General features: G+C 39.8%; 1 protein-coding gene across 2 annotated transcripts in view; it reads right to left on the reverse strand.

The window, feature by feature from the left end:
- Positions 1-3,578: 3,578 nt before the first annotated feature.
- The window catches only part of LOC149781032 (kelch-like protein 40), a 40,325-nt gene continuing 27,831 nt past the window's right edge, over positions 3,579-16,072 (reverse strand). For both annotated transcript variants that reach the window (XM_089936454.1, XM_089936453.1), the window contains exon 3: positions 3,579-5,620. In XM_089936454.1, coding sequence (XP_089792580.1) covers positions 3,928-5,620 — 1,693 coding nt within the window. In that variant the 3' untranslated portion in view covers positions 3,579-3,927. The remainder of the gene's footprint in view (positions 5,621-16,072) is intronic.

The raw sequence follows: 16,072 nt of genomic DNA on the forward strand, positions 1-16,072 counted from the left end.
TAGACTGGCACAGTACTCATTTTTGCGGCGCCAGGCTGTCGTCTGCACTGCACACTTTGCCGGCTTGAAAATGAGAAGTGTTTCTGTGTAGGATTTAGTTTGTGCTCTAGGTAGACGTTTCTTCTATTTCTGGCACTACTTTATGTGAGTAGCTCTTGAACCAGTCGTTGTCTTTAGTTCTAATTTTAGCAAATGTGGTCGTGGCTGACTTATAGTTAACTGAGCTCAGTATTTTCCAGACTTCTTAAGCATTACACTGTAATCTCAACAAAATGTTTATGAGGTGGATTTAATGTCATAGATATCCATTGCCCACAACTAATGTAAAATAAATATTTTCTGAATATTTCTGATTTTACAGTATTCTTAGTGGCGCGCCACGGGAATGAAGCAAAGCATCTAGTGTAGTTGCTCATAGCTACTACCACTAGCATAAGAAAAGAGGAGAGCCGAGTGTCTAAGCCTCTCCCGCATGTACATAGCAGTTACACGGACAGACTCCTGCATTGCCTCCTTCTGTCACACATGGAACTAGGCCATTGTGGCCCCAGGCTAAATTGATGTGGATATGGGATCTTAGTCTAGTAGATTCTTTGCTGTTATGACGCCAGATTGATGCCAAGGGAAGGAGAAGATACAGCCACCCACATTAATAAAATATCGGGCACTTTAAATGACCATGACTAAGAGGTTGCAGAAAATCTTTTATGCTTTTTTTGAAAACTTACTATTGTTTTTCAGGAGGTATCACTATAACATCGTACGCAAAAAAAAAAAAAACGTAAAAAAGAACTACTTACTTTCCTCGTTAAATGCAATGTGCAATGTAAACATCAATACGTAATTATATTTCTTGTCTAAATTTGACAGACAAAATATCGAATAATGTTCAATGATATTATCCATTTCGCATCTGTTAAATGTATTTAAAGACATAATTCTGTTTTAAAAAGTTATAATTCAGCTTGTTCTTCCTGAATGAACCAAATTGTCTACGTTTTCAAATGATGCTCAGCAAATATCGTTAAAGTCATTGCAACTTTCATCCAAATCTTTATTATTGCCCTGTAAAATCTATATTCGTATATGTTCTTCTTAAGTGAATCTTAAGTTCTTTCCTTACGATACTAGTTAAATTATGTCCGTTCGTACGTATTAATTCCTATAAAGCTGTTAAACGTATTAAAATGGATTAGTTTTTCCTCGCGTAATTTGGCGTTGGTGCGTCAAGTATATAAGTCTTACTTTTTTATTTCCATAGAAATATTTCAATATCTTCAACTTCTAATTTTAGAGATGCAAAAGTATCGATATTTAACCCATGTGGCCTTTAATATATTAGTCTCTAACCTTTGGCATAATTTTTTTTTATACAAAAGCTCAAGCTGTGCTTTTAGAATCTTGGCCCTTCTTTTTTTCTAATTTCATGGTGTTTGTTTTTGTAATAATATTATTAAATGTTTTTTTTTTATCTTATAGGTGTTGTCTAATGTTGTAAAGCGCTTAGAGCTTCTAAAGATTAGGTGCTATGCAAAGTCCTCATTATTATTATTAGTATTATTATTGTACGTACCCAACATCGACGAAACATCTCTCCGACTCCTCCGTCTTCTTTTAGTTCCCTGGTACTAAGGCACTTGCACCTAGTCAGTAGTGCCACACCTTATGAGCGGATTTACCTGACCCTTTAATTGCCTGTAACCATTCAGGTAATGACGAAAACATATGTGAGGTCTCACCCTCTAAATGTAAAGTAATGTCTGGAGACTTCGCATCATTTATATCAATTGATGGCCATTTCTATAAATACACGTAGTGCTGCCTAATGCTGCCTAATGTCCAAATGCATATTATCTCTTCAATTCATTTATACGGCTGAGGTGAGTTATTTGTTTACTTTGAATTTTGTTTATAATAAGACACAAATACATGAGTGGGATAGTAGTATTGAATGAATTTCAAAATTCCCCAAGTGTTTTTGGTTATTTAATTTTGTTTTTGATTTTTATATGTTCGCGTATCCCTTACGCGGAATGTAAAAACACTAAATTAAGAATGCTGTAATAATTTGTCATGATTTTCAAAGCAACTCCTATTCTTGCCGGTCTAGTCAGATTTGTTTGATAAATTTTACTTTTAATGTTCTTGTATTGATATACAAGATGAAAAATACAAAAATATGTGTAGTCCACAGCTGTCCAAATAAATAATACTAATGATGACGTAGTGCATACGATCATGCGTGTTTTTGTTCATATCAGAGATAGTACACAGCAAGTACTTAGTGCAAGCTGTGTCGATTGTCCTTTTAGGAACTCTTGTGAGTGAAGTCAAACTCAAGTCACGTGCCTCCGTTGAATGAGATTACATTTTTACAGTTCAAGAAGATTAGACAAAAAATGTGTTTCTTGGTAAACTTTTGATATTCATCCCGATCTGAGATTGATGTACTTTAGTGAATGAAGGAAAAAGGTAATAACGAAAAGGCTTGCGGAGCATCGGCATTTTGCGAGTAAACAACAATCGACTCTCAGTGCAACATGTGTAATAACGAAAAGGTTTGCAGAGCATCGGCATTTTTCGAGTAAACTACAACTGACTCTGTGCAACAGGTGTAATAACGAAAAGGCTTGCGGAGCATCGGCATTTTGCGAGTAAACAACAATCGACTGGTAGCTGATAGTAAGGTGGGCGGAGTATGGGGATTAGGCATCTGGAAAGAATGGTTTCTGGTAGGAATAGCAGTGTACCAGCATGATGAGACGGTCTCGTGACACAAACAGATATGGATGAGACTAGTGAACAGTCCTGATCGGGGTGGGCGGGGTGGGGTGGGGTGGGGTGGGTGGACTATTAATATGAAAGCAGTAGCATGTCCTTTGAGATCTGGATTCAGAACGAACTCTTCGGGATGTCACTAATGACGAAGCTACGAAGGAAATGAATTGAAATCCATATTAATATTGCCATAAGATTTTGGTGTACATATTACAAAGTCTGCCAAGAAAAGTCTTTAACATTAACAATGCCAAAAAATAGCGTCAACTGAAACTTCATGACACAATCAGTTTGAAAAAATTTGCATACTTATCAGTAATTTCATCAATAATGAATATTACTTAGCGTGCAATTCATGTAAACAACTTGTCTACTTGTACGTGACTCAAGAGAGCTAACAGTTTTGAGGTCACACACACACACACACACATATATATATATATATATATATATATATATATATATATATATATATATATATATATATATATACAAAGACAGCTTGAGAGAGAAGGAGATAGCTTTGCTCAGACCTTGGACAGTTTTATGGTTACAATCGAAACCATAACCATCAATTCACGAGTCAAACGCCTTAACCACCAGACCACCTCAGCTACCGGCAAATCAGAGTTTACTCTATGAGCCAACAACGGATACATTATTCAGCATACAGGTTATGTTGCTCGCAGTTGAGTAAATACGAGTAATTATGGCACAAAAAGAGTAAAACGACACAAATATTAACTAGTATTAACATTCTGGCAGACAACGGTTCATTATATCATGCATAAATCTGAAAGTTTTCTGATGTTGGACAAAATAAGGAACCTTTATTCAGAAACACTAAAAAGATTTATCATTAGTTGTACAAGACGCAGAATACAGAACACACGTGAGACGTTTATGGCCAATTTCGTCGATTCCATAACAGATGGTTTTGAGTCTACAAGCAACATAATTTTCTCAAGAACCCTTAGACAGTAGACCAGCCTAGTACTTCACATGCTGGATATAACGGATACTGAAGCATACAAGAACATTCTCGTCTAAAACAGCACACGTTAAAAAGGAAAAGTGATGTTTATTCCTTCCTTTTCTGATATAGTGATTTTTACTTGCATACTTTGGGTGAAATATGTCGAAGCCGAATCAAACTGAACTGACCATGTCACTCTTTTGAAGAAACTTCACATTTAAGTTCGCTACTGTACATATTTGATACATCCCGAATTGAACCAGTCTCACTTCCTTGATCCATTTATTCTTTTCTATGTCATATCGGTACAAATCCCTGCTTTCCACCTGACGAGATTTACGTCCTCGAACAGGTCCTAAATGCCGAACACCTCCACACACATAAATATAATCGTCCATAAGTACTGCCCAGAAGTTCTTTCTCTCCTCTGGAAATTCTTCTCCGTAGGTCCATCGGTTTTGATCAGGGTGGTAGATTTCTACAGAGACACTGTTCTGATGCTCAGATGCCCCACCAACAAGATAAATCTTATCTTCAAATGCTACAGCTGCAAAGTCTGCCCTGGTGTTGACCATTTCCGTTTTGACCAAAGTCCACTCATCTGACTGTATACTGTACCTAAGAACCGTATCCATATATTGCTCTTCGCATATCCCTCCAAAAACGAATATGCAGTCTTTGTAAATGGTTGCTGAATGACGATACAAAGATACAGGAGCAGACGACAGTTGTTGCCAGACGTCCTTTTCCTGTATATAGCATTCGAGACTGTCAAGAGGTTGTCCTCTCGGATATGAAGCCTTTCCACCCAAAACGTAAATCCGACTTCCAGTACAGGAGGCGGAAAAACAACATCTTGGAGAATTCATTCTGGATCTTTTAAGCCAATTGACATCCTTCATGCTGTACTGAAAGACGTCTGCTAACGCTGGCCCAGAGTCCTGGAAATGATAACTCTCAAAGAAAATGCCTCCAATAAAAAAGATTTCATTTTCCTCTGTGGTAACTAGCTGGTAAAATTCGATCTTGTACTTAAAATCGAAAGTGGGATGAGGTTTGATACTGAAATAGTTAAACTTCGTTTTGGGGTCAAATGCTCCAAAGGATCTTTCGTCTGGACCGAACGCCCCTCCCGCGAAAACAATCATCTTCCTATTATACATTCCGAGCCGCGGTCTGTTGCAGAATTCCTCGCCTACTGCGTCCTCTTCCGGATTCGTTAAAGATTCTATGCAATCAAGACTTGATCTTTTTAAAAGATTGCGATGTTCTGTAAATCTGGTAATCCTGTCTTGGCAACGCGTGTCGTTCATCAAAAGACTTTTAGTCTTCATTGTTCCTTCTATGAACTCATCTGAAATCAACGGAAGTCGAACTTCATGGAAGAGATCAGGTAAATATTGTTTTCTGTTTTCTACATCTTGCTGAACCCAACGTATAACGGCTTCATATACAACCTCCTCACTGGAAACACAAAGCATGTCGTTGGCAACAAGTTCTAGGAATTGCTGCATGGGCAAATTAAACAGCCGGTCATTGTCACAAACTATTTCAGAGAAATGATCTAGAATGAAAGACTTTGATGTTTCCATAAGTTCGTGGCATAGAAAATGTGACGCGAACGAAAACACGTCAACACAGTTAGAAAGACACAACTCTTGAGACATGTGCTCTCCGCACATGTTAACAATGGACGGTAACTCCCACATTGTTGCAACCACGAAGATGTCCTGCACATTCTCGTTTGTTAGGTTTATTTCCCCTGTATATAAGTAGTTCACAATTGCTTGGAGAGTTTGTGGCCCCACGTCGTGTATTTCGACCTCACCGCCGATGCTTTCCTTCACCGGTATTGTGAACATAGCTCTGAAAATAAATATATTATTTATATGAGTTCAATGTATTCAAGTATAATTAGTATCAACATTGAAAAGTTTATTATTTAATATATTAGAAGAACAGATTTAAAAGAAATCGACATTAAATATTTTTATACCCTTTATGGACCAAATTTGATTTCATTATTGCTTTATTACGTCATTGGATAATATTGCCTGCCGTACGATCAGGGCCGACAAAGGGGGGGGGGGCAACCGGGGATATATCCCCGAACAACACATTTTAATGTTATAAAAGAAATTTTTTGTTTGAACAAGAACTAGGAGAGGCCCGGATGTTTCTTACCGCGGGGCCCGTGATCGCTCTCTACGATTAAATAGTACGTAATAAGAAGAAAGCCGTGATGACTTAGATCCTTCTAATATGTAAGAAGGTTTTTGCCTTGGCTGTTTTGGATGTTAAAATGTCAAAGGTTACAGTGGTTTCAGACGTTAAAGACAGGTGTTTGGTATTTATATAATATACCAGTTAAATATATTCAAACATTTCTAGTTAGATAAAGAAAATGAAGGCGTCGATACTCGATGCACTAATATAAAAACAAATGATAAGTAATTTAATTACTACATAAGATTCATTTCACGAATCTATTAACGAGTACAATTTTATGGTGGCCACAGTCAAAATTTACACAGATTCTTAATTGGCACTGCACTTTCTACAATTTCGATTATCTGTACGTACATGTCCATAAATGGCATTACTTGATATTTTGCATACAGCACTATGCACCATCTACAGGTAATTTGTCAAAACTGCGGTTGCATATTGCAATTGCAGGGTCGGATCAGGTTAAATGTGTGTGTATGTGTGTGTGGGTGTTCAAAATTTCAAAAGGGACCTGACATTTCTCGAAAGGGCACCAAAGCAAAGGTTCATGTGCCTATTTACTCATAGTGTGTATAATAATCAATAAACGTACGCAATAATAGAACGATGGTCAAATTTCAAGTGACAAGCGATTGTACACCAGTGTGCACGTTTGTGTACGTTTTTTTAGCCAGGGGGAGGGGGCCGGAAACCCCACCTTAGATCCGGCCCTGATGTGCTTCTCCTCCAAGCAATACGTAAATGTCATTGGTAGTATGGTAAATGAAATAAAATGCATTACGCTTTTTATTCCCAAAACATAAAACGTTGCACATAAGGCGGAAAAGACATTAAAAAATACTCAGTGATAGATGTGTTTTAACTCCGACCACACTTTTATCTGGCAACAAACTGTGCAAAATTAAAAATCTAACAAGCAGATTCAAGATCTCTATCGAGAGAATTTAAACATGACCAACTTTTATTGCCTACCCATTTGTGTCACACAATAATTTATGAAACTGTTAAATCTGTGTAAATTTAATTGTCTTTCTCTTTTGTTATTTTTCAAATTCATTTTTGTAATTTTTCAGCAATATTTGCAATGTTTATTTTCTTGCAAAAGTCTGTAATGTGTTTTATTACAACTTGCATTCTAGCGACAAAAGATTTTCTAAAACTTTTGTTTATAGCTTCAAATGTGAAAGATGTTGGATTGTGGCCAATGAACATATTTTCAATTTCGAAAAAATCTGTGTAGATAATGTAACGTGTTGTGTTCAGGGTATTCAATAAAGCAATCAAGTAGGTGGAAATTACTATTATTTGAAATATGTCGAATGTAAATATGGTTCAATGCATTTAAAAATTCATAACAATTATGCGCTTTAATGCCGCCGTAAAAGATATACTCTTTCAAAGACTTACGAAGTGAATATCCAAGTCATTAAGTGCCAGTTCTGTTCAAATTCGGTTTATTCGTACGTATTAATTCTCTGCAAGTTGTGGGACCTATTAATGGCGATCTTATTTTTCTTTTCTATCTTGTTTTGATTTTGGCGTTTAACTAGAAATATTTGAGTATATTTAAACATTATGTTGTAGACATGTCAAAAAGAACCATTACCCATTGTAAATTTAACATTTAACCTTTAACCTTTACTTTTTGCATGCAATTTGACTAAAGGTCAAGGATTTCATCGGGTGTTTGACCTTGCCGATTATATTACGGCCTTGTGACCATGGAAACCAAGATGAAAACGGGGGTCAAGAATTACCATCTAACCATTAGTAAGTCCAGAGACTTCGCATCAACCGCATTAGTGGGTGACTACCATCATTAATATAGTCAGTGCATCCAAACGCCCACTTTCATATATCTGTGACTTATGCATAGATTATATAGACAGTGAGGTAGATTTATACAATGTACAGCTGCTAATGAAGGGAACAAACTCATAATAACAGGATCAACAAGACTTTTGATTCGTCTTCCCATGGATATAACATCTTTATTTTATTGATACCTTGACTCATCCGGTAATATTTTTTTAAACTTGGGAATGAAAAAGTCCGCAAGTTTGACTGGTTAAGACAATTTTAGAGTAGGTAAATGCCGATCACTGTTGTTGGTTTTAAATCGACAAATGCACCAAAACCCTTAAAATTATTGTGATGAACACCGTTAATTCAATATTCGACCAAACGGTCTAGACTGCTTAGTATTTTTCTACCGTCGACGTATTAATATCGAGTTTTCATTATATCATTGCATGCTCCACAGTATCGGTTGATCAGGCTTGCATGAACAATTTATTTTAAATTTGACCACAAGGTCAGATGATTATACAACATTCGCACACTCAAAACTCGGACTCGGCTTAAGGAACTCTGATAATTTGACGCTAGCCCATCATACGTCATAATTTTGAATTCAGTCCGTATCTGACGTGGGGGGGGGGGGATTGGACGGGCTTGTAATCTTGAGGCCAGATGTACTAGTTTAAAACTAGTGATTTTGAATATATCATCACTTACCGCTTAGTGGTAAACGTATTGATTGCTCTCTACTGGCTTCAGACTAGCTACGATGTCGTAGCCTCAACTTGATTTGCTGTGGTTGAGGCTACGAACTGATCCCATATCATGTAATGGAGCAAAACAAATCATCACCAAAGTCAGAAAAACGAACAGTGTAGAAATCAACTACATAAGTATAATCATGTTGTGAAAGACGTTTGGCTTATTTTGAATTTATTAAGCCCTTACACGATAAAATAAATTGGCATGGTTACACTAACCTCATTCTGTCCGCCATGACAGATAACGCGAGACTCTCACCGTTACCTCTTTTCTACGTAAAGCTTGTCAGATCATATTTGGATATTCTACGTTATATTATTATCAATCAAGTGCGAATAATCGCTTCTTGGTGAAATTTCAAAGTTGCCGATAAACCGTATTTACTTTTAATGCGAAGAATTTCTGACCCAAACGGCGCCATATTTTTACTACGATTTGTTTACATTTCCAAATAAGGCGTCAACGTCCTTATATGTCACACAAACAAACGAGGCTGAGAACGGAAGTAATCATTATTTGAAATAATATGGCGGACGATCTAAACGAAAATATCGGCTAAAAAAGGTAAACGAGATTTTACAACTATTTCTACAATGATTTTCGATACTTCCTGTATTAAATAAGAGGACTACTCAATTTATTGGATTATATGCAAGGAATATGTTTAAAGTGTTATTGTTAGGCTAAAAGAGCGCCGGGTGTGAATCACACCCAGCTTGCTCCATTAACACGTATATGCTCATGTTAGTACCCTCTCCACGAGGAACGAGTAAGGGCACTAATATTAGTACTAGCTTCAGACGGGAACAGTTATATAGTTTATTAGCAGAGTAAGCGTATGTCAAGCAAATTCTCATTGTTTGCTCGAAATATAACCTCCATGTAGCGCTCTCTTTTGTTGAACAGTCACCTTTTTCTAAGTCCTTATAGCGAAATAACCATATCAGTGATTCTTCATCGAGCAAATACTTGTCTCGAAGGGCCATGTTTAAATATATTTAAAGGATCGTAAATTGACGACTGCTAACGAAACACAAATAGGCGTTTACCAACCACTCACAGATTGGCGACTGTCGATGAACAACAGCTAACCAACCAACGATGTTATATTGCAAGCCGACTGCAGATAGGCAACCGCTAACCAACCAAGCATGCCAACGAAACACATCTGAGAGACTGCATGTCGACCACAGATAGACGACTGCTTAACGACCATACATGAGAAACTACAGATCCACCACTGATGGACGACTTCTTGACGACCATAGGTGGGAGACTTAAAGCCTACCGGAAATGGGCAACTGTTACCCGACTAGAGAGTGAGTAACACTAAACAACCACATGTTGACGACTGCAAACCGACCGGAAATGGGCAATTGAAAGCCATTTACATTTTTAGATGATGACATGAAATCAGTTTAAAGGGTGATATGAGTAGTATATGGGGCCACCCTAGCGACAATGGGAATTAGCATTACAAAACCTCTTGGGCCACTCTAGCGACAAGGGAAATTTAACATGGAGAAAAACCCTGGGTCACTCTAGCGAATTGAACATGGAAATTGAACATGGGAATATCACCTGGGGATCAGTGGGAATTAAACATTGGTAACGTCATAGGTTTATAGGGTCAAAACCTTTTATAGGGTGAAATGTATTTGTAGGGACAAAGGGTTGATAGGGACAAACATAGACATACAGAAACAAACAAATACACATTGAAACACACAGAAAAGAGGACAGAAATATTCTAAAGAAAGACTCACAGATAGAATAGAGACTCGATAAAGAAAAGTCTGTTGTATGGGTTCAAAACATTTATTCAAGTACATATATACATGGGCTCTCTGGCCTGTGCTTTGGTCTAAGCACTATCCATTAAATACATAAACATTTGAACATAAAAGAAACATATTTACGAGTTGTTTAGTTATTGACTCTAGTAAACTAATGTTTAAAATTAACGTTCACTCCTTTCTAAAATCACTTCATATGCAACGAATTTACATTAAATGTTCGTTTATAAGAAAAAGTCAAAACAAAACAAGTAACAAACAATCAAATAAGAGAAAGTTCGTGTTTGTCTCTCTATCCGTTACACACGTTGTTTAATATCTGGTCAGCTACCACTTGTGTCCCAGCATAGATGTTTCCGATCTCGTATTCCCTGTCAGTCGTAAATCTGCTGTTACGTCCATCGTGCTAGGTACACTTATCGGTAAGCAGATCAAGAGCAGTGATCGTCTTCTTCCCATGGAGGTGCAACATATGCCATATGAATAGTCACTTTTCCATCGGTGATGTCAAATTTTTCTCTCACCGACCGCACGTCTTCAATAGCCCTCAAAAGTTTGGAAGAAGTTATTTCTGCAGGTGTGCTAAATTCGAGACATACAGGCGAGTTCAAACTGTCGTGATACATAGATAGGCTCAAACGACCTTCATCTTTGACTTGGCAATGACATTTGAATTCCTCTAACAGTGAGTCAAGTAGATCCGTAATGAAACCTGATACTTCCTCGGCTGGAACGTCAGACGCGAAGTCTTTAAATTTCATCGTGTAGGTGTAAGTTGTCGTTCTAAATTTTCTCGAGGTCGCTGTCTGGGTCATTTGGATGCTAAAATACTCCTTTAGGTCTATTGAATCCTTTCCCTTCTTGAACGCACTTTGCTGTGACGGTATGGTGGTGAAAGAGGTCAATGATGTTTGTTCCTTCTCTTTTTTCTTCTGCGTAGAGTTATTCATCTTTCTCGTCGCTTGTCCTCGCAATGAAGTGTCGTTCTTGGAAGTCGTCCCTTTTTATACTGGGTGATATCAGCATGTCCATAAGGTAAAGTTTTGTGGTCTGGAAGTTTCACTGGTTGCACGTAGTTTGTCATGGCATTAGTACATAACAACTAAGATGTGGTATTGCATTGGTGATGTGATCGTGAGGCATAGAATCACACCCGAGTTTCTCGTTGGACTTGAGTCTTACGCTCTATACTTGCTGTTTGAAAGGATTCATTTTTGTCGATTGGTCTTGGTAGTGACAATGAACTATTGGTCTTGGACGTTGTCCCTTTTTATATGCTGACCAATATCGATGTGACCGTACGGCAACGTAAAGTGATTGGGAAGTCGCACTCGCTTCTGGTACACGATTTGATAGATTTTTTCCAGGGGTCGACTGACGATGTGGTGAGTGGGTAAACGTACAATCTTGTTCGGTTGGTGAGTGGTCACTTTAAAGTTTCCATCCTCTCCCGATTGCAAGGCTTCTTTCAATACCCCAAAGTTGACCACTCGACTGGTACGATAATTCAGAGTCAGTCCTTTCACTTTGCACTCCGTGTGCACTTCTCCTTGTTTGTCCCGGTATTGGTAGCCGTAATTTTTAGGACCTCCACTCGCGAAACTTAGAATCTTGTCGTCGGGATGTTCGTCTGTCCAGGCTCCTAAACGGTTTTCTTCGATGTTAGGGTGTTGCTGACCCGGTCGATCGATGTAGATGCAACTGTCCGTGTCAAAGTACAGGACGCGTTCCCCTAACAGTTCTAAAGCTTCGTACAATTTTAAGCGAGCATGAGCTGTCACGTAAGCCGCAATGATGACATTTCCAAAAGGGTCGTCTTGTACAAAGTCCAGATCTTCTTCGTAATTGACCAAGATCAAATTCTCTCGAACGACGTCCACGTGTTTCATGTATTTGGTTTTGTCGTGAATCATCTGGAAGTAGCGGGAAGGTTCTGTCAAATATTCCGTCTTGGGTAAACACGGTCGTTGTGCCATTTTACCCCACAAGCAATTTAACATCACTTTGGCAAACGATCGCCTGCCTTCGTTTTTCTCGATGTGGTCTAAAGAGATGCCTTCTTGTTCATAGTATTTCTCTTTGAATTGTATTTGGTCTTCGGGAGTGTGACACCAGGAAGGATAGCCGCTGGCTTCTTGTTTCAGTTTCAAAAAGGCATCCACGTAGTCAGCGAAAATGCCTTTCTGACTGGGATCACCCTTGTGGTATTGTTGTGTCTTGGGAAAGTGGCAAATTTCGTACACTTCTAACAGTTGGTATCCCATGTCCAGAGCTTTGAACAATTCTACGCTGACTCAGGTTCCCGTCAAGGCACGTTCTTCCTGGGTGTGCTGACAAGGTTGGTCTTGGTTGCACTTTCGGCACAAGTACGGCACAATGGAAACATCAGTTTGCCTTGACAATGGTGAGGTAAGACGGGATGGTATAGGTTCGTGGGAGGCAAAACTTTACACTTGATCAAGCCTTCGTATTGTCGAATGTTTTTCAGGTCGATGTGTTCCGTTAACAATTGCGGGTGCCCTACAGGAAAGCGACAATATTTGCACACGTAGGGATACAGCGAACACACGTCCAAGTATTTGATTTCTTCTCCTTTCTCTTCGTCGGCTTGGTACAGCAAACAGGTGGCATTGGTCCTTCCTCCGTACAAACTATCCCTCGGGTTCAGCGGGTCCATGAACTGGTAACTTTCCACGAGGCGTTTAAACTCGGGATCGGTTTTCAAGCGGTGATCGTATTCGTGTTCCCACATTTCCACCACTTGGTATCCTTCCTGTTCCAACTTTAGGCGTCGCTGACAAGTGCCCTGGTACAAGTCTTCCATGGTTCGTTGTAAAAACTAATTTTTAGTGCTACGATCAGGGTAACAGACGGGACATCCGTGAAATAAGCAACCGTTAAACTCGTACACGATCTTGGGGTTTTCTAAGTCCCAGCCATCTACCGAATATGTTCCGATGGTCTTTTCACCCCCTCCGTTGCGGGCATGCTGAATCCATTTGTTTTCCTTGTCGCACAAGTAATGTAACCAACGTAGGGCTTTGACCGAGTATTGACGTTTGACAAAGTTGGTCGTTTGAGGGCTGATGACAGCCACGGTGTTTTCAGGCATGAATCGTTGTCGATACACTAAGGAACACGCTTTGGCAATGGTGCAAGCTTCTTTCAAAGGATCGACCCCTCCGTGTTCCATGAACAGTTCTCGAAATTTTCCACAGCAACGCCGTAAAATGTCCACGTCGGAACGACAATACTTTAGCATTTCTTCCTGAAAGTCGAAAGGGTCCGAGGCGTGAGCCTGGTACCAAGCGTAGAAAGCTTCTCGTTGTTCGGTACGCATGTTGTCGGGGTCATAATAGTGAGCCTCAGGTAAATGGGGTAGAACGGCGTGTTGATTGGCTTCCGTATTGAAAAAGTGTGGAAAGTACCCTTTAGCCATTTCTGTCATTCCAAACGTTTTAGGCATTCGACTCAAAGGCATGGCCAAATAGCTCATCGAATCTTTAAACTGTACTTGTCCCACTTGCATGAAAATGATTTTGGCTCCGTTCAAAGTCACTTTAGGACGTTCGGTGCCATGTTCCGTATAGTATCTGAGAAGAAACTGTCCATCGTATCCGGAGAAATTGTGAGCCATCACCGTGGCATGACGATGACAATCTCCGTAACGTTCGATGTCCTCTTGGCTCCACGTCTTGTCGATGGGGTCTAAGACCCATCGAGCGAAATCGGCTAGCGTGTTCGGTCCCCGAAAGATTTTTTCACGTCCTCCAGGAATCTTGCTGCAGTGAGGGCAATGACTGAAGATAGGTTCTTGAATGCACTTCTCGCACGCTCGATGAGCCACGCAGAAATTAGGAATGTGAATGCCAGTCTCTTGCATGCATTCGAAATCGAAAAAGATGAAATTGCTTTTCTTCTTGTGACCATCCTCTTTCTCTGGTTGGGGTTGGTATTTTTGCACGTAGCATTGGTGTTTCAAGTCCACGATGTGATGACAAATGTGACATTTCTTTTTTCCTGAACATACGTGTGCCTTGGTACTATTGGTACGTATGCCTTGTCCACACGTAGGGCACAATCTCAGGAGTTGACAAGCACATTTCTGCTGTGAACCTTGCGTCTTCAGATGTTGTTGGTAACAGGCAGGGCTGAAAAACGTGCGCAGACAAGCAGGACAATGCAATGGTTTTTGCCCTTCGCTCAGACAGGGTGGAGAGGCCAAACATCCTCGGCATTTCGATCCACAATGTTTGTGTTGCTCTCGATTATTATAACCACGGTCACATTTCTCACAGTAATATCTGTATCCCAGGAATCCGGGGATGGCGGTAATGGTATCGAAATGTTCATCGTGATAATAGACATGAATGTATTTTCCGTCCTTAAAGTCTTGGCCTCGAAACAACAGAGGTCCGCGCACTTCTTGAGGGTGCACTTTCAAGGTGTATCGTGGAGCTAGGGCATCTTGCAAGTTTTGCATCTCAGGAATGCCACAGGGTGTGTCTTTGGACAGTCCGGCTTGTTGTAACAGGAGTTCTGCTTCATTTCGTTGTTTGGCTCGATCGGATCGTTGAATAGTTTTCCATGTTCTTTTCCATTCTACCGTGTCGTTCTTGTTGGCATAGGTTCGTCCCACCACGATGGCACGGGCTAAACACATCTGGTCTTGAGGGTTGTTAATTCGGACGAGACTTGTTTTGGTGTTGCGAAGGTCGTCCACCAATAAGACCTTTTTGCGTCCAGTCCCTTGAGGAGGAGAGACGTGGGCCATTTTCAGTGTGGCTTTACCATCGGTGATGTCAAACTGATCATTAGATTGTTGTACGTGTTGAATCTTGTCCATGACTTTGGAAGGGGTTAGTTCTGCGGGTCTGCTAAATTCGATCCAAACAGGGGATTTCAAGCTGTCGTGATCTATGGATAGTGTCAAGAAATCGTCTTCTTTGGGTTGACATTGTTGCTTTAGTGTGGTGAGCAAAGAATCCCACATCTCGGTGATAAACCCTTCTGCTTTCTCCAATGGTACGTCGGACTTGAAATCTTTAAACTTCACCGTGTAGGTGTAAGTCGTGGTTCTAAATTTTCTAGAGGGTCGCTTTTCCGTCTCTCGAATGTGATAGTACTTTTCAGGGTTAACTGGTGGACTTTGGTTTGGAGTGGGCTCTCTATGTCTGGTCGCAGACGTGGAAGGTGTTGGTTCAGGTTTGCTCATGTCTTCGTTTTGAGCGAACACTTCTTTTCGTGTGTGAGGCGATACGTCACTTCGCTGCCTCTTACGTTCTTCTTCTCTCTCACTGAAATCGTGCGATCGTTTCATCTCGATTGCTGATTCAGAAATGATTTAACCAAGTTCATTCTCTCCATATATACCCTCTCTACCTCTTGTTGTCACAATGACTTGGTATATTTCACAAGGGCAAGTGAAAGCCAAGCATATAGGAGCCCAACGACAGCGGTGCGTCTTAAACACCTCATGCATCTTGATGACCCTTCGATTCAAACCCTACCACGAAAGAAAAAAGTTGCAAGAAAAAAACCCAGACAGTTGGTGTCTTCAAGAGAGCTAGAGACGCCGGCACTGTGTCGCTGGGACACGTACGTACTCCAGAAAACTACGCCACTCGACAACGTTGTCTCCTTCTCTCAGTCACTTCTACTTTGTCGCTGAATACATTCTACCAACCCTGTTTTAACACACGTTTCTTCATCTGATATTTTTAAAAAATAT

This window comes from Sinohyriopsis cumingii, chromosome 16 (assembly GCF_028554795.1).
Source record: "Sinohyriopsis cumingii isolate HCF-2022 chromosome 16, ASM2855479v2, whole genome shotgun sequence".
Taxonomy (NCBI): Eukaryota; Metazoa; Mollusca; class Bivalvia; order Unionida; family Unionidae; genus Sinohyriopsis; species Sinohyriopsis cumingii.